Raw genomic sequence first — 21,940 nt, 5'->3', positions numbered from 1 at the left:
TACTATATTTGGGCATATCACTACTATATTTGGGCACATTACACTTTTTTGTCAAACTAGTTTGATAGTGTAGACAGAGCTTACATTCGCGTTCCCGGACTAAATAAATATAAACCCGTGTGTATAGAATACAGTGGTCTGGCTGGCTGCCTACACCGAAAAAAGGATACACTAGACCTATAAACCCGTGTGTATAGAATACAGTGGTCTGGCTGGCTGCCTACACCGAAAAGAGGATACACTAGACCTATAAACCCGTGTGTATAGAATACAGTGGTCTGGCTGGCTGCCTACACCGAAAAGAGGATACACTAGACCTATAAATAGAGGATATTATAAAAGTACTATGGTGGTCCGTATTTTGTAATTGAGATAGTCCATCGGGTAATAAGAATGTTATTGATTTGATATTTTGATGAAATAAAATAAAATAAAATAAATAAATAAAGATATATTAATATTACTAATAGCATGCATCATGAGAGTACTATGATGGTCCGTATTTTGTAATTGAGATAGTCCATCAGGTAATAAGAATGTTATTGATTTCAAATAATAATAATAATAAAATGCGTCATGAAAGTTCGTTGAACATTAAAGTTAATACATTATATTGATTTCTATCTACTGTGAATTATCGTTATAAAGATCTAGTATATAACTTTACGATCTACGCATGCTTGGAAATATATGGGCATGCGCGGAATTACTTTTTTTAGGCGCGTATAGTCGAGTAGCGCGTCATGAAAAAAAAACCAAAAGCTCGATAAAATCATTCCGTATTTTCATTAGGCATTTTAAATTAAGAAAGTATTGATTGTTAATTTGTCATCACTTCATATGGGAATATCTGATGAGAACTTACAATGGCGTGTATTCCTTGGTTTACGGTATGTATACATTCTTATCATTTAATTTTGGGTAATTTAATTTACCATTATTTCAGTTACATAATATTTAAAGCATTTAGTTATTCACAAAAATGTTAAACAATTCTTATAATTTAATATCATAATAAATCATTATATACTGTTTTAGTGGCTGGTTTCCCGCTGTCGAGTGTTAGTTAGTTCAAGTTACGTTGAAACACCAATAAAAGCCATGTTTTGTATTTATGCCAGTTTGTCAAACAAAAGATTGAAACAAAAATTCTTTCGTAAGAGTCACAATTGTGGAATTAATAATTTAGTCATCCATGACATTTTTAAATGTAGGCACTTAGGAAACTATAAAACACATATAATCACCATTGCAAGAGACAGAATATTAAGAACAAGATCGTGGAAATCAAAGCAGAAAAAATGAACAAATGCGTTAATGATAGGAAGAAACTAATAGTTGGAGTCGCTTTATTTTTATCCTTGTACTTTATAATCATACGCTACGGAAGTAAGCATAGCTTTGAAGAGATACACAAACCTGCTGTTTTTTTCATAAAAGAAGAAAAGGTAGGCGTTGTACAAACTTAGTTTGGTTGCATTGTCAACAGATTTAATTCCTTAGTTTTTAACACAATTACATGCAAAGTTGCTTATTATGTCATGACTCTACTAAAGTATGTCAACTGCAGAAAATCTAGGAGGCTTTCTAATCCGGATCCTCACACTTATACGCCTGATGATTGAAGTATCTTAGTTTGTCCATTACCAGGAATCAAATGCCATCAATGTTGATATTATCCCAGATTATCTTGTAAATTAGAAAGTTACTGTATACCGAAAGGAGAGTGAACCGCTAGAATCAATCTGAAAATCAGAATTTGTAACTAACATTTTAATAGGCTTGTATATATTTTTATCTTGTTCCCGTTACAGTATACTTTTAAAGAATGCCACACGGAGCTGAGATATGATCCCAGTCTTCCTCTACGTCAGGAGGGATGCCAGCGAGCCAAACCTGATGTTGAATCTTGTCTTTTAGCTGATGAGCTTTTTTTCTCATCTCCTGTAGCTACATGCGAACACCAACAAATTAACAACATATGTGAAATTATAGTAGGTATTAGAATTATTTTCTCGTTTCCGTTTCATTTTTCATATTTTTAAATATATAAGTTGATTTTAAATCTTTCTAACATCCTAAAAGTACGTCTTTTTAAGATCAGAAATTATACATTTCATGTGTATTTCGACAATGATATGTACGTTTTAACATTGCATTCTCCTTTAATTGCAGGAAGCGTTTGAATTTCAAGCAAAAATAAAATGTTCAGATACAACAAATGCAAGAAAACACGTTTTATTAGGAGAGATCAATAATAAGACAGGAAAAATAGAATGGCAGGATTTTGCTTCCACAAGACATCTTGAGAGTCATCTAAACAGATTGTTCGACAAAAAGGTTGACAACTACGGATTTTATTTTATAAAATTTGCAACAGATGCTAACAGTACAGATGGTAAAGATTTTGAGAATAATATGGGAATTCAATTACTAGTTGTACCTCCAATATTAAGTAAAACGAAAACATCCCATGACAACATCAGCATCAACATTCTGTTACTTGACTCCGTCTCTCATAGCCATTTTCTACGATCAATGCCTACAAGTTTGGAAAGTCTCCGTCAAATAAACAAAAAACACGTTTTTAACTTTGAATTGTTTCAGTCTTTAAAAGGTAAAACATATAATAATTTAGAGGCACTGTTCTCTGGTGAGCTGTACCAAAAGGAAGAACCATTTGAAATGTATAACTCACCACCGACCCCTATTAATATTAAACGTCTATTAGATGGATTTAAAGACCAGGATTTTGAAACCATGTACACTGAAGATTTGTGTTGGCAAGGCGAGTGGGGGTTGATCAGAAATATGTTAGCATATGATCCAGGCGACGATATCAAGTTAAGATGGGAAAAGTTTAGAAAGTCAATTGATAAAGCTGGAATTGACCGCATAGACATGACACTAGCAAGTTGTGAGATCTTAAATGAAAATGGTGTTAGAGATCCCTTCCTCGGTTCACCTTCAATATGTTACAATGGGAAATATCAACATCAGTACATTCTAGACTATCTTACTAAGCGGCAAACAATCTTAGAAAGAAACGATCAGCCATTTTTTCATTTTACACTCTTGAATGTCGCACATGATGAGCATGGCCACCGAATACAAACCTTAGACAGGGATTTTGCAACTTATATAAAAACTGTATCAGAGTTAAATAACACTCTTACAATCATCATGTCTGATCATGGAAACACTTACGGTGAATACGTCAAGCGGGCCGAAGAAGCTAGAGTGGAGATGTTCCACTCTGTTTTATTCATGCTCGTTCCACCGGGTGTTGCTGAAACTTTAGGACCAAAGCGTTCAAACTCATTAAGGATCAACCAACAGCGACTTGTCAGCATTTTAGATCTTCATTATGCTTTGAGGTTTTTAAGTGAAACAAAATTAGGAAACTTAGATGAGAAACATAAACAATATTCCATTAAACCTGATGGGATATTTTCTGAAATTCCATCAAACAGATCGTGTAGTGACATTCCTAGAATCGAACCAAATGTTTGTATTTGTCAAGATTTTGAAAAAGTTGCATCAAAAGATGCGCGGTACGCACTATTGGCGGAGTTTGCACTTGGTACCATCAACAACGTCATTCAGGAACAATACCGTAAATCAAATCCAGATACAAAGAGAGGTTTTGGTTCATGTCAACGTCTAGTCGCACACCATTTTGGAAACATCAAGCAAAGATACAATGCGGTAAGTTAACTTATTATTACTATTCTGAGTTCAAACTACTGTAGTGTGCTTAGTGACACGTCACACGACGACGAACCGAATTCATAAATAGATACCGTATATTATATATCTGAAGTTACAATTACATACATACATACTCATATTTTTTTATTCTTCTTTATTATCTTTTTTATAGCATATTTATAATTATAATAATACAGTAGGCCTATATGTATAATGTTTGAAATGGGTGTCAGCCTTAAAGTTCTTTAACTTATTTGACCTCTATCCACACTCAGATGTTTCTTTTAATCTAATTTATAATTATTAATGTATGTTTTATTAGAATGTAAAACTGTATTATTTTGATGTGTGTGGAAAATTTAATAAAACAAACAATTTCTTGTTCTTAGAATGGAGATCACGAAGTAAAAATGAATCTGTACATCGCCAACCCGGATGATTCCGTTACCATGGAGCTGTTTATGGTGGTTTTAAAAGTTGTTAAACGTGAAGGCCCGGCGGGAATGAAGTTCGTCGCGTACAACCGTGTAACGCGTTATAGACCTTTTGATAAATGCGCGCATAACTCGAGCGTTTCAACACATTTATGCGTTTGCGCATTAACGCATAATAAAACAACCAATCAGAAAGAAGTTTCACACAAGTTACTCAACTATCCGTCCATGTTTGGTAGCAATACAAGACTCAAACACGTACATAAAGACTGTTTAGTTATTTTCACAAGAGTAAACATCGCGGGTGTGGTACTGGAAGCAGCGAACCAATGTACGTATATTAAATATATATTATATTTGCATATAGTTACAGAAAATATGCTACTAAGTTCCCCGTCGCCTGTACAATGCGAGCTCGGTCCAGGTATGATGTCATTTCTTGTTGTGATGGTACGAACGGAGGTTAATTTAAAGTGGGATTATAATTATACAGCTCGTTATACATATACAATACTTACTTAACAAGAATATAATAATATGCATTTATTTTTACAATGAAAAAATATGTGATGTTTTATTATTTATTTTACTAAAAAGGTTAAATGTGTAGGCGATAGTTACAGACAGTTTGTGAAAGTACCATGAAAATACTAGGTTTGGGTGTCAATTGTGATGGTAAAATAAAAAAATTAAGCCAACGGCGCTATTTTGACACTAACAATAAGTTCTATTTTAATCCACTTTATTATTGTGTTTTTTATTTCTTTTTTAAACTTTGTAACTAATTAAGCTTGTTTCCCACTTAGTTATGACGCAGAACAAGGAAGTACGCGCAACGCAAGTAGATTAACCAATCACACGCAGTGGATTATTCGAACTGTCCTTTGTCATTGGTCAACTCACTTGCGTTGTGCTTACGTCCTTTACTAGGACGCCATGCAAGAACGTAAAGTGACACGAGTGGGTTGTCCAATCACAAGCGAAAAATCATTCGAACTCTTGTTTTGAAAATTACTGTATGTGTGTTGCGCGTACGTCATTGCCTTGCATCATAATTTATGCAGAGAATTCCTTATTCATACTATATAATTGGAATGGCTATAACAACAAGGTTTTTACTTAAATATATAAAATATTTTCTTAAATGTACATAATTTGATATGCAATAAACTATGTTCAAATAAACTACTTTTTTGTTTTTTTTTGTTAGGTTAATATGCTTAATAAAATAGTTGAGGGGAAAAAAGTATACATTAAATATGCTAATATGAATATCTTACACAAACATAATGTAAAGTATGTAACGATTAAAAAATCATTGATAAGAAATCATATTAAAATTAGTTATAAAACAGACATTTAAAGAAATAAATAATGACATTTATTTATATAAATATGATAAAAATGTAACATTATATTATACTGTATAATCAGGGAGATTACCTCTCCCTGGTATAATGTTGAATACTCCAAGGGTCTCTAGGCTTTATCAAATTCTTAATGGAAGTGTACCGGCCTACTGTAGTATCTCAAGTTGGCATTTTCACAATTACATGTTTCTACAGTATACTTTTTTCTGTTTGAGTATTGCATACACAACCATCCCATTAAGTTACATAAGCCAACCTTTAACATTTACCCTCATCAAATTAACAAAACAAATGTCCTTGTTTAATAGTGGATTCACTCCTTTGTTTTGATCCATGCTGCAATAAGTTGGATTCAAAACAGATTCCAATCTCCCTCATTACAAATCTTCCTTTTGTAAAAACTCTTTTCTTTTCAGAAAATGACAAGGACCAATATCAATCCCATCCACATATTATACACCATCTATTAACCATGTTCACCCTCTAGTGTTTATTTCAATGGAATAGTATCGAGCCAGGGTCTTGTTGGTCCATTTCTGCTATATGACGAAGGACGTCTTTTTTCGTTATTACGCCAAGTACTCGTCTGCAGAAATCACAACAAATTATTTATTAATAGTAAACAAAATTACATGATGATTAGGTGGTTGAAAATGCTAGAACACTTAAATATCTTATTTATGATGAGACATATTACTTGGAATTGATTATCCAAAAGCTTATTTAAGCATACATATTTGTTTTCAATTTGTTAATTTATACGTAATTATGTTTCTTTTCTGTACAATTCATTCAACATTTATTTAGAAACAGTTCAAGAAATAACAGAAGAAAGCAACAATAACTAAAATGGTAACAATAAATAAGAACAGTTTCATGGATTTGAAAAAGAATTAAAAGAACTTGTCTTACACCAAACCATCTATGAAACAAAGATTTCAAAATGAAAGATCGTATTGAACTGAATTTGCTAAAAGTCTTAGATATGCTGATATTTTGTTAGTGTATGCTTACCCATTGTGTGATACTAAGCACAGTCTCAAGCCTAGCTTTCTAAACATCTCAACTACTGTACTCATTGGTGTTTGATCAGTGATCTGGAAAGGACACTGTAAGAACAAAGAAATATAATCAGGTATCAATAACTTATTATACAAATATTCCAATTTAAATATTAAAAACTTCGGTATCAATCAAGGATGAAAGTTGGAAAAACACTTGAAAAAATCCGTTAAAGCAGCAGCAGCTGATATAAACTAATTACAAAATTGCAAAACATTCGGCATGTTTCCAAAATATATAATAATCCAATTTTTGTTTGGAACAAACAATATACTCTAAAAAGATCACCAAGAAGAATATAAAAAAAATATAAGAGAAAACTTACTGCATCAATGATTTTAACAAGCTTGAGAGGTGCTGGGGTGCCAGGTGGAGCGTATCGAGGAAGATGGTTCGAGAAGTATACTTTGGATTGGCTAACAATGCCCTCGTCATTCTCACGAGCAGTTGCTAAAATTGAATGTAAATTATAAAAATTATGTAAAAACAATTGAAAATCTCATTAAAACACATTTTGCTAAAGCTCTGTCTACACTATCAAACTAGTTTGTGATGTGCCCAAATATGGTAGTAATATGACATCATTGTGTCCATAAATGGGCAAATTTTTGTAACATAAAGTTTGATAGTGTAGACAGTGCTTAAAGGTTTTGTCAGAACTCTCTCTCTCTTCGCAGGTGATGGTTTGTGCATTATTTGTTATGGCTACTGCAGTTGGTAATGAAATAGATAGGCTGTTATTACACAATTTGCTTGATATATATTTCAGACACCCTCAGAGAGGATTGGAACTTACCTATAGCCATTGTCAAGTCTCGTCTGTATACCAATCCCACAAGTCTCTGTGACTCAGAAGACACTATTACGGGATATGAGTTGTAGGTCGTCTCAGTGATTATATTTTCTGTAAAAAAAAAACAGAAATATATTAATTGGAAGAAATAACTACTATAAAAACCTATGTTTACATATATTTCAACCTGTATGCACTTGACCAGACCTTGTACTTTTCTATGCACAGGGTCAAAGGTTACAGATTCTTAACAAAACAGTTCAGTAAAATAAACAGATGCATGATTGCATACCTATTTCTTCAACTGTCATGCTCTCTTGTGTCAAAGAGGACAACGGTGGATCCGAACGCCTAAAAAAACAAAATAACATTAGAGTATTTGTTATATATGCATGTTTGACGCCTATGGCGTACCATATGATACGTTCTCTTCTAAATAAAAGTTTTGTTGTTGACACGCTTGTCTAGAGCCTACTACTCTTCTAATAATTTATTATATATACACCAAATCTCTGCAGGTTTCCATAATGCTACTGAAACCATTGAAAGCAATACTGTATGACACAATGCTCAGAATTGTTTTTATTTTCTTATTAAACTCCAGATTATATATATATTATATTATAATACAGTAAACTACAAAATATACAAATTGAGTGGTTAAACTTATTTACCTTGGCCTCATTACATCAGCTGCAAGTGTTGTATACATAAATTCCTTTTTACTGTCCAGAAATGGGTAACCATTAAGCTTAATATGTCCATCATAACTAAAGTACCATTAAAGAAATACACATTTTAAAAGAATCGCAGATCCAGCATTATAATAGAATGTCTAGGATCCATTCATATAATATTACAAAAAATGTAAAATGTAATTTCCTGCTTTTCATCACTAAAGAGATGCACAAAAAAATAAGAGTATTATATTTTTTGTCCCCACTGCATTCAATTATAAAAGGATACATTCCTTCATGTACTAGAGCGTCTCCTACCCACTTACTGACCATCACAGCAACCATCAGTGGTACAATGTACTCCAATCCTCCGGTCAGCTCAAACATAATGACCACTAACGATACTGTAAAGTAACAATTAAATCAATCATATATACTGTATGAAGAATGGAAGAAGATGCAGAAGAAGGAACATGTTTTATTCTGGAACCACATTCACCACAGCAGAACGAATAAAAAAAACCATATTTTACATTATGTATTAGTATTTTTTGTTTATGATTACACAAAAGAAGAAGAAGACTGACATTTTCTGGACACTGTCTTTGCAATAAAAAAGAAAATATTTCACATGGGCTTGCAAAACAAGAAAGGCCAGCTCTCACATACATTGATGTACCAGAGACGAACTTGCTTTCACAATGGCAGATAGGAAGTTAAGGAGGAATAGTGATATAAGTTTGTCCTTGACTAAGTAAGTATACAATGGCAGATAGGAAGTTAAGGAGGAATAGTGATATAAGTTTGTCCTTGACTAAGTAAGTATACAATGGCAGATAGGAAGTTAAGGAGGAATAGTCATATAAGTTTGTCCTTGACTAAGTAAGTATACAATGGCAGATAGGAAGTTAAGGAGGAATAGTCATATAAGTTTGTCCTGAACTAAGTAAGTATACAATGGCAGATAGGAAGTTAAGGAGGAATAGTGATATAAGTTTGTCCTTGACTAAGTATACAATGGCAGATAGGAAGTTAAGGAGGAATAGTCATATAAGTTTGTCCTTGACTAAGTAAGTATACAATGGCAGATAGGAAGTTAAGGAGGAATAGTCATATAAGTTTGTCCTGAACTAAGTAAGTATACAATGGCAGATAGGAAGTTAAGGAGGAATAGTGATATAAGTTTGTCCTGAACTAAGTAAGTATACAATGGCAGATAGGAAGTTAAGGAGGAATAGTGATATAAGTTTGTCCTGAACTAAGTAAATATACAATGGCAGATAGGAAGTTAAGGAGGAATAGTGATATAAGTTTGTCCTGGACTAAGTAAGTATACAATGGCAGATAGGAAGTTAAGGAGGAATAGTGATATAAGTTTGTCCTGAACTAAGTAAGTATACAATGGCAGATAGGAAGTTAAGGAGGAATAGTGATATAAGTTTGTCCTGAACTAAGTAAGTATACAATGGCAGATAGGAAGTTAAGGAGGAATAGTGATATAAGTTTGTCCTGAACTAAGTAAGTATACAATGGCAGATAGGAAGTTAAGGAGGAATAGTGATATAAGTTTGTCCTGAACTAAGTAAGTATACAATGGCAGATAGGAAGTTAAGGAGGAATAGTCATATAAGTTTGTCCTGGACTAAGTAAGTATACAATGGCAGATAGGAAGTTAAGGAGGAATAGTGATATAAGTTTGTCCTTGACTAAGTAAGTATACAATGGCAGATAGGAAGTTAAGGAGGAATAGTCATATAAGTTTGTCCTTGACTAAGTAAGTATACAATGGCAGATAGGAAGTTAAGGAGGAATAGTGATATAAGTTTGTCCTTGACTAAGTAAGTATACAATGGCAGATAGGAAGTTAAGGAGGAATAGTCATATAAGTTTGTCCTTGACTAAGTAAGTATACAATGGCAGATAGGAAGTTAAGGAGGAATAGTAATATAAGTTTGTCCTTGACTAAGTAAGTATACAATGGCAGATAGGAAGTTAAGGAGGAATAGTCATATAAGTTTGTCCTTGACTAAGTAAGTATACAATGGCAGATAGGAAGTTAAGGAGGAATAGTGATATAAGTTTGTCCTTGACTAAGTAGGTATACAATGGCAGATAGGAAGTTAAGGAGGAATAGTGATATAAGTTAGTCCTTGACTAAGTAAGTAAGTAAGTATACAATTATCCTCACATTGAAAAGTACTCACTAAAAGAAAACAGAGTAAACATTTACTGTACCTGTCATTCTGGTGACTCCTCCCAATGTAGCAGCTGCCCCTACCATAGCATACAGCCCTGGCATTATACACGCCTCAGTTGGTTTGCATGAGTTAAATATCATCAAGTCTGGGTTATGTCTGAAAAGGAAAAATAAAAAGAAATCTTGGTCCATTAATTTTATTAAATAATTATACATATATAAAACACGTATAAACACTGCTGTTGCCCTATAATTGAAGGGATTAATAATAATTAAGGTCAATCAATAAATAATATTCATTATTGTTGATAATTTCTTACATCTGTGTGTTTATTTTTAAAATGCTTATCTTCTCATATCATTATTAATTAGATTATGAATTTCCTATTTTTATCAATAAAAATAATAACGAATCTGCAACTCACACTGCAAGCTGCTCAATTCCGATACCCACAATCCTTCCAACGATAGCGCCTACAGCCATACTCGGAATAAACAAGCCAGCTGGTACCTTAATACCAAATGTAAACACTGTGATAACAGCCTTGAAAACAAGTGCTAAGGATAGCTGCCACATGGCTGTGTAGAGTCCAGGACCTGCTACAGCTCCAGGCCAGCTGTTCTTATCAACATCTGTAATGTTCCGTCGATAGTCACTGCAAAAAAGAGAGAGAAAAAAAAAAGCCTTAGGTAAAATAACTTTTTTTTTGCTAAACTTGAAAAGTCAATTTACATTCGATTTAATGAATGAATGATTGAAAAGAGAGAATGAAAAAATGAAGATTTAATGAATGAAAAACATAAAAAATGAAAGATTTAATGAATGAATGAAAGACTAAAAAAATTAAAGCTTTAATGAAAGAATAAAAGCATTGGTGAATTTACAAACCATAAATTAACATCGTCTTCTGGACCACAATTCTGAAAAAGTTGCGCAATGAGTTCGCTTGTATTCTGTTTAGTGTACGGGTTAAGATAGCTAATTATAGCTGTGATAAAGGTTAACAATACAACCTAAAACAGAGAAATTAAAACTATTATACACATGAAATATAGAAAAGTAATAAATGTTGTCAGACAAAACAGTTTACAGTGAAGTGAGTTACACTCAACTAAAAAACAAGCACATTAAAATTATTATACACATGAAATATGTATATATATATTGTGCAGTTTACAGTTTACAAAAGAGTTTATTTTTACACTCAAAAACAAGCTCTAATAAACCTCATTCAAGGTCAATGTAAAAATATAAATGAACATACCTCTGTAATAGCATAGTTACCGAGTGAAGAAGTTTTTCGGTATCTGCACCATTTTAAGTTACAATAATTAAACAAAGCACCATAAAGACCCTATAAAATGAAATATTAATGATTAATGTAAAGAAATCATTTATAAGAAGTATTCATGTCTTGTGATTATCTATGGTAATATTTAACTACAATATAAATAAATAAAAAATGTCACTTACCCCAAATATTCCGAGCAAAATAAACGGGAAAAGTTCCCAAATAAACCATGGATTGTTGTAATCAATGTAAAACATAACAAGATGATCAGTACTAAACGGATTGATGGCTCTGAGTACAAAGGCCGCAACAAGGGCACAAAAGAAAGAACGCCACAATGTCTTCAGTGGGAAATAGTAGCTAACCTGTAAATAGAAACACAATTAAAACGTACAAACTTAGATTTGACTTTTTCTACAACATAATGCAATTTATGTTTGTAAAGCTCTGTCTACATCATGAAACTTTATGTGACAAAAAAATGTTATGTTATATATGGAAATGATGATGTCATATCACTACACTATATTTGGGCACATCACACTTTATTGGTCAAACTAGTTTGATAGTGTAGACAGAGCTTAACACATGAATTGGATGTTTGATGCTCTCTGAAACAATTTTTCTAAAATTAGTGGTGGTTAATATGCTTCCAATCACAAGTTCCAGGTACATTTTAATTGAAAGAAGGAATTACCAACCACACTTAAGTGAAGTATTTCTTTTTCGAGTACACTTAGCCTAAGTGTGATTGTTGAATATGGCCACAGGTACCTACCTCCTCTAGACTGAACAATATACCACCAATAGGAGCACCAAACGCTACAGACACACCTGCAGCGGATGCTGCTGACAATACCTGTTACAAAGAATATATATTTAACCACTCCGGCTTTTTTTGTTCTAAATTAAGCTCAAATATATTTATACACATGGGTGAAAAAAAGACACCACCAAGCATAGTGAGTTAGGTTACAATTTATAATAGTTGGAAAAAAGGTTTTTAAAATGTATACCTCTCTCTTCTTTGCCTCATTTGTTCCATACTTTGGAAACAAATATGAAAAAATGTTTCCACAGCAACAGGCAACATGAACAAGTGGACCTTCCTTGCCCAGACTTAGACCAGCAGCGACTGCTAACATCATAGTCATAGACTTAATTAGCAGAGTCCATTTTCCTAGATAACCTCGTATTATAAAACCACTTAAAATTGTTTTGATCTGTGAAAGACAATATGAGTTGGTGGCTGAAAGGGACATAGATATTTTGAGTATTATTTTGAAATATGTGCCTCAAACTTACATGGCACCAGTCTCGCACTACAGTGGCTATATTCACAATTAAGTGAGATATTTCACTTAAATATTGAGTATTTCACTTAACTCAATAAATATTTAAGTATTTCCCTTGTATTCACTTATATAGGAGATTTTTTTAATTTTAAGGGTACAGTAAATGTTTCTCTTAGCCTAAGTCTGAATGGTGAATATGGCCACTGACCACTATATAGAACTATATTTGTCACCATAGGATGGTTGCACAAATTGTAATAAATACAATGTCTTACAATGTACATTAAGCCTTACAGTACCTCTGGGATTCCTGAACCACATGCATATGGCGCAAAAACTCTAACAAGTAACACAGCCATCGATGCCATCACCATCGCTAACATCACAAAAAATACATAGTTGACAGCGTATGCAAGATCGCTCTCGTCTTTACTCCCTTCATGTTGAATCCCGAGTAGCTCGGCCCAAGTGTACCAGTGGGGGCACTGTGTCACACCAAACGTTAAATTTGATGCCCAACAACACTGTTCTGCATTCAGCCAGAAGGCTTTACGACAGACTCCATCTTTTAAGTCACTCATCCAGCCTGTGCCAATGTCAATAATACCGGCACATGTTCCTAAAAAGTTGTAAAAAAGTAAACAATACTTTACAATTCTGACATTCAAGAACCAATACATATACATACATAGCTATTACATATACATACATAGCTATTACATATACATACATAGCTATTACATATACATACATAGCTATTACATATACATACATAGCTATTACATATACATACATAGCTATTACATATACATACATAGCTATTACATATACATACATAGCTATTACATATACATACATAGCTATTACATATACATACATAGCTATTACATATACATACATAGCTATTACATATACATACATAGTTATTTATGGTTATCAATAGGCTATTAACTTAGCAGATAACTAAAATAAAAGACCAAACATCAATCGATGTTTTTTAAAGCGTTTAGGAAACTGATTCATGAAACCTAAAAGCTACCAAACCAAAGTAAATATTCCTCTGACATTTACATGAAATGACCTATGACCTACCTGCTGCAATACCAACCAATAGAACAACAAGCCAACCAGACCCATCATCAATGGATGCAACGATACGAGCCCACCACGATTGTTTGCGCTTATAGCGTATCTTTTTTTGTCTTTGCATGGATCGGTTTTTATCGTGAAGCCAATCTATGGTGTAAAAATCTTCATATTTGTCGTTGCTTGGTAACATCGCTTCAAATGTATCGACCAATGAGCTACCTGCAAAATAAAGTGAAAAAAATACATAATATATTCTTAGATTATTATGAGAGGAAATGGTAATCATTTATTGTAATAAAAAGTAAAAATCACAATTTAAGATTTCTCCTTACTGCATACACTCACATTATCATTTAAACATTTTTTAATTTGAAAATAAATATTCTACCATTAACAAATTGTTTTATGATTCAATTTACAAACTTATAAAATAGTGACGTAAGTACCTAAGCTGTAAATCCCCTGTTTAAATAATGGTATAACCCATCTAAAGCTGCTATTACGATTGCCAAGTCTCATGAGAATCACTTACACATTTTGATACTCAACATACTTAGTGCGCATATTTTATTTCATTTTTATATTATCATTTTCTTATGACGTAATGTCATCATTATCATGAATTGTTCAATTTGTTAACAGAATTCGAATAATGATAATTTCTCGTAACCATTATGTGATACATCATTATTTGTAGCAAACATTTTGATTAAATTCAAAATCATAACTAATGAAATATACTGTAGTATTCAGAAAATTCAAAAAGAGGGTTTTATAAAGCTCTGTCTACACTATCTAACTTTATGTGACCACAAAAATGCGAGGTTCTCATCATATATGGACATGATAATGTCATATCACTACCATATTTGGTTATATCACTATCATATTTGGGCACATCACACTTTTTTTTGTCAAACTAGTAGTAATTGGTAGTGTAGACAGAGCTTTAGACTCAAATAAATCTTTAAAAAGTCAGTTGTTAAAACTTCCAACAGAAAAGACTTCCTTACTTCTAATAAGAACCCAATTGACAATTAAGTTTGTACTCTCCCCCTGCCCCAGGTGGTTATTCAAATGAGTATGATAATTTTCTCACCCTGAGAAAGGTCAATTTTTGCTCGTTTTGAGGATGACCGATATCTTTCATCGGTGATGTCTAATAATTCATCATCATCTTCAGGATCATTAAATGTGCTTTGATATCCATTGATATCAGAATTATCTGTATCTTCTAGTAATCTTGAGCTCTCCATTGGTGCCAGTTCTACCCTAAAGAGTAACACAAAATGAATGTGTTAAAGCAGAAGATGCCACTTACCTGCTTCAAATGCCTTTGAAAATATTCATTCATTTATTCAATAGAAAATTGTCTATTCTTTACAATTCAAGTTAAAGAGGTCAATAATTTGTGTGGGCAACTACAATAGTAAATTTCAAGTGATATATATATAAAGCATGAAATGATTTACAAATGAAATAAATGCGTATAAATGTGATTACTGTTCTACGTTCTGGTCGTTCTACTGGTTTTTCTGATGATTCTAATAAATCAATTTACAAAACATATTGTATTTGTAAGCGCATACTTAAAATAACTGGCAATTATTCTTTACTATTGTGAAATCAAAAATAAAAACATAAAAATAACATTATGAAAAGAAAATATTAAATCCATGCAATAAATCGTGTGTTAAACTAAAAACCCTTACAAACAAACCAATAAGAAATATTATATTAATTAAACAAAATGCAAAACAATTTATACATTAAAAAGAAGTTTAAAAAGATACATTTTATAGTTGAACCTGATGCCGTCACCAAACATACAGTAGAAAGATTGATATAATCCGAAGAATATTGCTGCGTTCGTTCTGATACATCTTTACTTACCTTAATGTAAGTGTTCAAACTCAATATAAATCTTTATACAAAACCATATTACAATATGGTCTTGTCAAATTAATTCAGAATAAAAACCGGTAAACAACCCTACCAGCACTACTAGACCAATGTGGTGCGAATATAATTATTTTCATTATCCGAAATAGCAATATTTATAAGTACTGGTACTCTATGTAATTCAATTAAAACAAAATACAGGTAGCACATCCCTGTTTCATTAATGGTACAGTCCAGATTTTGTGACAGCATCGTACATATTATATATAATCTACTAATAGCAGTGGTGCTGTTTTTTGGCTAAAAAGATCAATATACGGATATTTACAAAAACATTATGTAAACTCACACATAGATTAGCTTTATGGCTCATAAAATCAATGAATTAGTTTGTTTTGAATGAAATGGTTCTTGTGTCAGTGCAATTGTGGCCCAATGCTATTAGCTTTATGACAAAAATAGTGATTTATATTAAAGATGTATTGTCCCCCAAAACATGAAAAATGAAGACTAATTAAATCAAACTTTCAATATCTTATTTTGTAGTTTTAATAAAGTTAATCACTTCCTTAAAACGACAAAATAAATGGTTAAATTTAACCAAAAATCCATTGGCTGGCAGCCAATTTTACCATTTTTTGCTTTAAATTAATTTTTTTTCAGGTAAATACATTTTTTTTAGATCCAATTTTTGGTCAAAGTGGATAACTATTACATTATATTAAAATAGAATATTCAACAAAAATGTTTTTAAGAATTATTTTTTAGGGGGAAAATACGTCTTTAAGATAACAAATTATGAATATGCTATGAATATATTTATATTATCTTTTAGTGCCAACTCATTCCTGGAAGTTGTTATCTCTGTAAATTTGAAATAAATGTAATAATTTAATAATTATTAAAGTTCGCTCACTTAATTAGTGGTTCTAATGTATTGCCTAAAATTAAAATTACTATATAAAGATCATATAATGTTCGCAGTGGTGTTCACCTCTTTGTTTTAAGCTTACCTTTATTTTAATGTGGTTTTTTTTTATTGTGCTGCATTTACACAATTTTTTGGTGATGAAATTATGTGAAATGATGAAAATTTGTGCTACTGCTTAGAAGCACAATTATACAAACATTGTTATATTTAACATTATTATATTTAATACACTCTATAATTTTTAAAATTATTAAAAAAGGAAAATAATACCGGTAATAATAATTATTATATATATTTAATAAAATATCTACAGCATTGTAATTTTTTCAGTAACTTGCTTTTGGATTTTTATAATATTAACATTATATTCAATATTATTTATCTGTTGGTAAAATAGAAGGCTTGATCATGAAAATACTACAGAAGTAAGCACATGATGGTTAACATTGATTCATACAAGGCTTGATCATGCAATGTGAGTGACTAGCAAACAATATAAAACAGAACTAAGCGCATGACAATACATTATTCCTTACTCATTTATAAGGGACGGTTTTGGGCGAAAAGCTTCAAATAGACTCATGAAGGACAACTGCCAATTTCTTGAGCTAAATGCAGAATTTAAAAAAAAAACATTAGAGTAAAAAAAAAATTAGAATAATTGATTTAACATTAAATAAATATTTTCCATTAGAAATAAATTATGTACAGTAATGGTATTGGGGGAGTTGTGGTTAGACCAGTTCAACAACCAGCATATTTTAAATTGAAAATAATTATTATGAGATGACTTCTTTAAATTTATTCACAACAAATAATAAAAAATAATTAATACCAATTCAGATGATATTGATTGGATAGCAGGCATATGATTATTAATATTAAATGATATTTGTACATTAGTCTAATTCATTGTAACTGTTATTCTATAGTTTTATATAGCTTATATATCAGTTTAAAAATCTAGGCCATTCTATAGCGGGTTGGAAAGTAACAAAAATAGAACAGGGAGGAATTAAAAACAACAGCAGGATGGGTTGTTGGTTGTTATGTGTTGTTAATAGTCTAGTATAGTACTAAGGCTAGCTCGAGAGGGTTGGAGCAGGCGGATACAAAATACACATATATAGGTGGCCTTAAAATCCAACTAAATAATGTTATTTTTTATTTAGTATTCAAGATAAAAACAAACATTGGACTTACATTTATTCATGAGGTATCTTTACATAAAATTCAAATTAAACAACATGCATGATCGAATCATGAGTAAACATCACACGACACTTCTTCCTGTTTTTTATTTACAAATGAGGTCAAAGGTCAAGCTGGAATACAATTTTGGAATGAACCATTTTGTTGTATAAAATTATATCTTTACCTTATTAAATAATTCGTTTTATGTAGTTTTCAGACACTAAGTGATGATATAGATGTTTTTAATTGTTTAAAATATATAATACGTAGGCCTAGTGGTAATTATTTATTGTTTATTTTGTTTTTACACAATTAAGAGAGAATACATATAACATTAATGAATTCGTCTCATCCAAAAACAAAAACACTCAACTTTGAAACGGCGCGAAACATGGAGAAGATAAAGGAAGAAACTTTGTTATCCAATAAAAATGGAGAGGAAACCAACCTTCCTTTCTGTAAATATGGGTCAAATTGTTACAGGAAAAACCCAGATCATTTCAAACAGTTTTCTCATCCTAAAAGAAAGCCTGACATTAATGTAAGTGACTTAATTCTGTGTCAGTATCATACAACACATGCCTAGGCTTGCATTGTCTGTATGTCTATGTATGTTGTTTTGGGAATGAGGGGAGAGAGAGGGCCACAGTCATTTGCATTTCTGATATATTGGACGTAGACTGACTAGAGGGCGCCTATTTAATTGCAGTCTTTAAATATATCAATCCATGATGTGGTTTTATTAAAACAAATGTCAGATAAAGGCCGAGCCTATTTTTAAATACTAACGTTATATCTTTATAATTGTTCATTTAATAAATTAAATTTCAAGATTGATTCGTCACCAAAAAAGAAAAGGAAGATAGATAATGATGATAAGGAGAGTGAAACACCACCAAGTGAAAACAAGGTTGAGGAAGAAAACAATGCCGAAGAAAGCAAGGAGGAAGGAAAAGGCAATGAGGGAAAAAGCAATGAAAGTACGCATAATCACTAATCAGGGCCATTGTCATTTATAGCAGCACTAATTCTTTTTGCCACAATCTTCAAATTAAGAAAAAAAATATTGACAAATTTAAGCTTACATGTTTTTATTTGGGTTAACAAGAAAAACAAATGTGACCTTTTTCAAATCCAGACATATTATTCAATACTACTGTGTTAATATAAATTGATTTAATTACCGTAATTCCTTTTGAATTGATATTTTATCATTTTAGATGAAGATGTTTTAGAATGTCCACCAACACCGCCCTCTATGGACATCAAGGAGGAAATAGAATGGAAGTTTAAGGTCTTTATGCCTCAAGACTTTTACGACTTTTGGGATTTTTGCAAAATGCAAAATGAATCGTCTCCATCTGGTAGGAACGAACTAATAAAATATTAATATTTAGTTGTTTGCTCCATTATAATAATGATGATATGATATAAATTAAAGCCTTGTCTACACTATCAAACTTTATGTGACAAAAAAATGCGATGAGCCCATATATGGACATGATGTCATATCACAGTATCATATTTGAGCATATCACTACCATATTTGAGCATATCACTACCATATTTGAGCATATCACTGATAGTCTAGAAAGCTTTACATGAGGTTTATGAGAAAAAGCCACTGATCTTGTATATATATTTCTTATTTTATATAGACTAATTATATTTCGTATTACCTTGTCATTATTTGGTTTAAAGATGCATTAATAGACTTAGGTCTTCAACTTGTTGGGCCTTACGACGTTCTTTCTGGTAAACTATCAGCAACTAAAAACAAACGACCAAACTATGTTCTTCATTATCGCTATTACTATGACCCTCCTGAGTTTCAAACTGTTGTCAAGGGCGATGACGACTCACAGTTTCACCTTGGATATTACAGGTATTAGTTAGTAGATCAAAATTTGTAGGCTCTATTCTAGTTGCAGAGTTTGTGAATTAATAGACTCTAATCTTTTTATAGACACTTTTCTTTTAAAGTATATAGTGTCACATATCTATCTCTAATATGTTTGTATATGACGTCATAGTTCTTAGTTCCCAGAATGCATCATGAATAATAGTTACTCTCCATCTTGATCTCTAAAAGTAGTTGGACGTTTCTTTCGCAACTAATAATTGCAATATAATACAGGTAAGGTATATATAGGTAATAGTTATCTATTTTCTAATCTTTCTTTAGAGATGAACCTAAAAAAGCTCCAGTGTTTGTAGCTTCAAATAAGTCAAAGGTCAACAACCTGTTTACGCCACAGGGAGAGAACTTGTTTGCTGCCACCAAGTAAGTAAGAAAACAACAACACACACGTTGCCTTTGCAGGTGCAGTCAATACCAGAGACCCGTGGACTGGCATAATATGTCTGGTTTTCCAGAAATTCTATTCCTTAATAGAGGTGTTCCCTGAATAAGAGTTGGCTATAGTGTTTCCCCTTAATAAGAGAGTCTGATGTACAACACTTCCGAATGTGTTTCATCCAGTTGTCTCATGACTTTATTTTTTTTTTTGATAGACTTCAGTTGGATGTTACTATTGGAAAGATCAAAGACAGTGAAAAGAAGCAATCACTGGAGAAGTTGTTAAAGGAAATGTGTGCATTTGCTAAGAAGCATGACTACAGTCTAGATGTAAAGACACCAGCTATGAAAGCAAGAGAGAGACTTGTGGTAGCTAAAACCTTCCATGGTGCGGGGATCATTGTTAATGTGGATGAGAATGATGTTGGTTACAGGCCAATTCCTGAGACCAATGGTAAAGCAGGACATTGTAATGATATGACATGATACATGATAGCGCCCTCTTCCTTACTTCAATAATCAACATGTTTCTATTAAAATCATCTTATCAAACGAATTAACGTGTAAAATATTTCAGATAAATTATACTTGACCTAATTTTAGTTATTCCATAGGCCTAATTAACTATAGTATTCATTTTTTTTTTTTTTTTTTTCCTAATTTTTGGAACTCAAATTGCTTGTTAAAATAACCTGTTATAAATGTTTAGCTGTTTCAGCTTTATAGTCATGAGTCATCCTGGTATAGTTTTGCAATGTGATCACCGAATAAAACAAAAAAACAGGCATGAAAAGAAAGATATGGGTATAGAAAGACAAACTCTTAATATTGAATAACATAAATAATTTTGTTCTATTGCAGCATCTCTAAAGAAAATATTTAAGAGTATTGCCGACAGCAAAAATGAAGGAGTAAGAATGAAGAAATTTGAGGCACTGCAAGAATTGACAACAATTGTTCAGTTTGCTAATGATGAGTGTGATTACGGGCAAGGCTACGAGTTAGGCTTGGATCTGTTCTCGTACGGTGGCGACGTCTTTCACAAAACTATCAAGAACCTGTTATCAGTTGCATACCAGTTGCTAGAAAGGGAGGAATTCTGGGAAATACTTGAAGCACATTTGGCTCAAAGAAATGTAGATGATGTTAGTCAGCTGAAGTGAAATAGATTATGCGAACATTTTATAATAGTTTACACCACTTCACCTTAATATTGCCGTTCATTTTACAAGGAAATGGTTTTAACAAACTTTAGACAATTTAAGATAATGCATCCTCTATGTAGACTAGTTTATTCTTATAATTAATGATTAATTATGATGATTAGTTTAAAGCACCACATGTTCTATACATTTATATTTATACACAAATAAATAGAATTAATTTATTTTTTATTGATGTTGCAGATACGGTTGGCTACAATTTATTAAAGTAGTTAATAAAACTTTTTTAAGTGTGTACTTAAATATATTTCTCTTTGCTCTGTAATCCAATTTTTTCTGGTCTTGGAAATAAAAAGTTATAGATTTTACGTATTTGGTTATTAGTGTTTTATTCCAAATAGTGAAACAGCAATACAGAGAGTATAGGCCTACTACTTAATTAATATCATGAACAAAACCAATGTTCAAAAAAGTTACTACAAATAAAATATAAAATGCTCTTTTGGCGTTTCGTAACATCCGGGTCTGCTG

The 21,940-nt window shown here is 31.9% G+C and overlaps 3 protein-coding genes across 4 annotated transcripts; 2 read left to right on the top strand and 1 right to left on the bottom strand.

The window, feature by feature from the left end:
- The first annotated feature begins 866 nt into the window (after window positions 1-866).
- On the top strand, window positions 867-4,790 carry LOC140049923 (uncharacterized). Its single transcript, XM_072094876.1, has 6 exons — window positions 867-890; window positions 1,257-1,448; window positions 1,815-1,994; window positions 2,176-3,708; window positions 4,101-4,238; window positions 4,743-4,790. Exons 1-6 carry the CDS (start codon window positions 867-869, stop codon window positions 4,788-4,790), a joined length of 2,115 nt encoding a protein of 704 aa, XP_071950977.1.
- LOC140050453 (H(+)/Cl(-) exchange transporter 4-like) lies at window positions 3,879-18,035 on the bottom strand. 2 transcript variants are annotated; one of them, XM_072095638.1, is made up of 19 exons: window positions 17,957-18,035; window positions 17,290-17,361; window positions 15,020-15,192; window positions 13,924-14,139; window positions 13,131-13,450; window positions 12,553-12,759; window positions 12,315-12,395; window positions 11,719-11,901; window positions 11,510-11,599; window positions 11,134-11,258; window positions 10,670-10,900; window positions 10,283-10,401; window positions 8,337-8,451; window positions 8,045-8,140; window positions 7,663-7,721; window positions 7,374-7,481; window positions 6,903-7,027; window positions 6,530-6,624; window positions 3,879-6,101 (listed from the first exon to the last, which is right to left on the bottom strand). In XM_072095638.1, the coding sequence occupies exons 2-19, from the start codon at window positions 17,334-17,336 to the stop codon at window positions 6,011-6,013; spliced, it is 2,481 nt and encodes an 826-aa protein (XP_071951739.1). In that variant the 5' UTR covers window positions 17,337-17,361; window positions 17,957-18,035; the 3' UTR covers window positions 3,879-6,010. The 2 variants fall into 2 exon arrangements, with proteins under 2 accessions (XP_071951739.1, XP_071951740.1); XM_072095639.1 differs by lacking the exon at window positions 17,290-17,361 and having other exon boundaries at window positions 17,957-18,011.
- A 298-nt stretch (window positions 18,036-18,333) lies between these two features.
- On the top strand, window positions 18,334-21,906 carry LOC140050452 (histone PARylation factor 1-like). Its single transcript, XM_072095637.1, has 7 exons — window positions 18,334-18,488; window positions 18,780-18,927; window positions 19,168-19,311; window positions 19,649-19,832; window positions 20,133-20,231; window positions 20,462-20,700; window positions 21,108-21,906. Exons 1-7 carry the CDS (start codon window positions 18,339-18,341, stop codon window positions 21,407-21,409), a joined length of 1,266 nt encoding a protein of 421 aa, XP_071951738.1. The 5' UTR covers window positions 18,334-18,338; the 3' UTR covers window positions 21,410-21,906.
- Window positions 21,907-21,940: the final 34 nt, after the last annotated feature.

Source organism: Antedon mediterranea, chromosome 5 (genome assembly GCF_964355755.1).
Source record: "Antedon mediterranea chromosome 5, ecAntMedi1.1, whole genome shotgun sequence".
In the NCBI taxonomy this organism is placed as follows: domain Eukaryota; kingdom Metazoa; phylum Echinodermata; class Crinoidea; order Comatulida; family Antedonidae; genus Antedon; species Antedon mediterranea.
This window is presented reverse-complemented; position numbering and strand designations above follow the sequence as displayed.

What these genes read in the sequence shown, in the direction of transcription:
- LOC140049923 (XM_072094876.1), top strand. Translation starts at nt 867, where the DNA reads ATGGCGTGTATTCCTTGGTTTACG. An exon ending in TTTTCATAAAAGAAGAAAAG is followed by an intron (nt 1,449 to 1,814) that starts GTAGGCGTTGTA and finishes TTCCCGTTACAG; the next exon opens with TATACTTTTAAAGAATGCCA. An exon ending in AGTTCGTCGCGTACAACCGT is followed by an intron (nt 4,239 to 4,742) that starts GTAACGCGTTAT and finishes TTTACTAAAAAG; the next exon opens with GTTAAATGTGTAGGCGATAG.
- LOC140050452 (XM_072095637.1), top strand. Translation starts at nt 18,339, where the DNA reads ATGGAGAAGATAAAGGAAGAAACTTTGTTATCCAATAAAAATGGAGAG. An exon ending in TGAGGGAAAAAGCAATGAAA is followed by an intron (nt 18,928 to 19,167) that starts GTACGCATAATC and finishes TTATCATTTTAG; the next exon opens with ATGAAGATGTTTTAGAATGT. An exon ending in AAATGAATCGTCTCCATCTG is followed by an intron (nt 19,312 to 19,648) that starts GTAGGAACGAAC and finishes TTTGGTTTAAAG; the next exon opens with ATGCATTAATAGACTTAGGT.
- LOC140050453 (XM_072095638.1), bottom strand. Translation starts at nt 17,336, where the DNA reads ATGAGTCTATTTGAAGCTTTTCGCCCAAAACCGTCCCTTATAAATGA. An exon ending in GCTCTAGTACATGAAGGAAT is followed by an intron (nt 8,141 to 8,336) that starts GTATCCTTTTAT and finishes ATGGTACTTTAG; the next exon opens with TTATGATGGACATATTAAGC. An exon ending in CATGACAGTTGAAGAAATAG is followed by an intron (nt 7,482 to 7,662) that starts GTATGCAATCAT and finishes TTTTTTTTACAG; the next exon opens with AAAATATAATCACTGAGACG.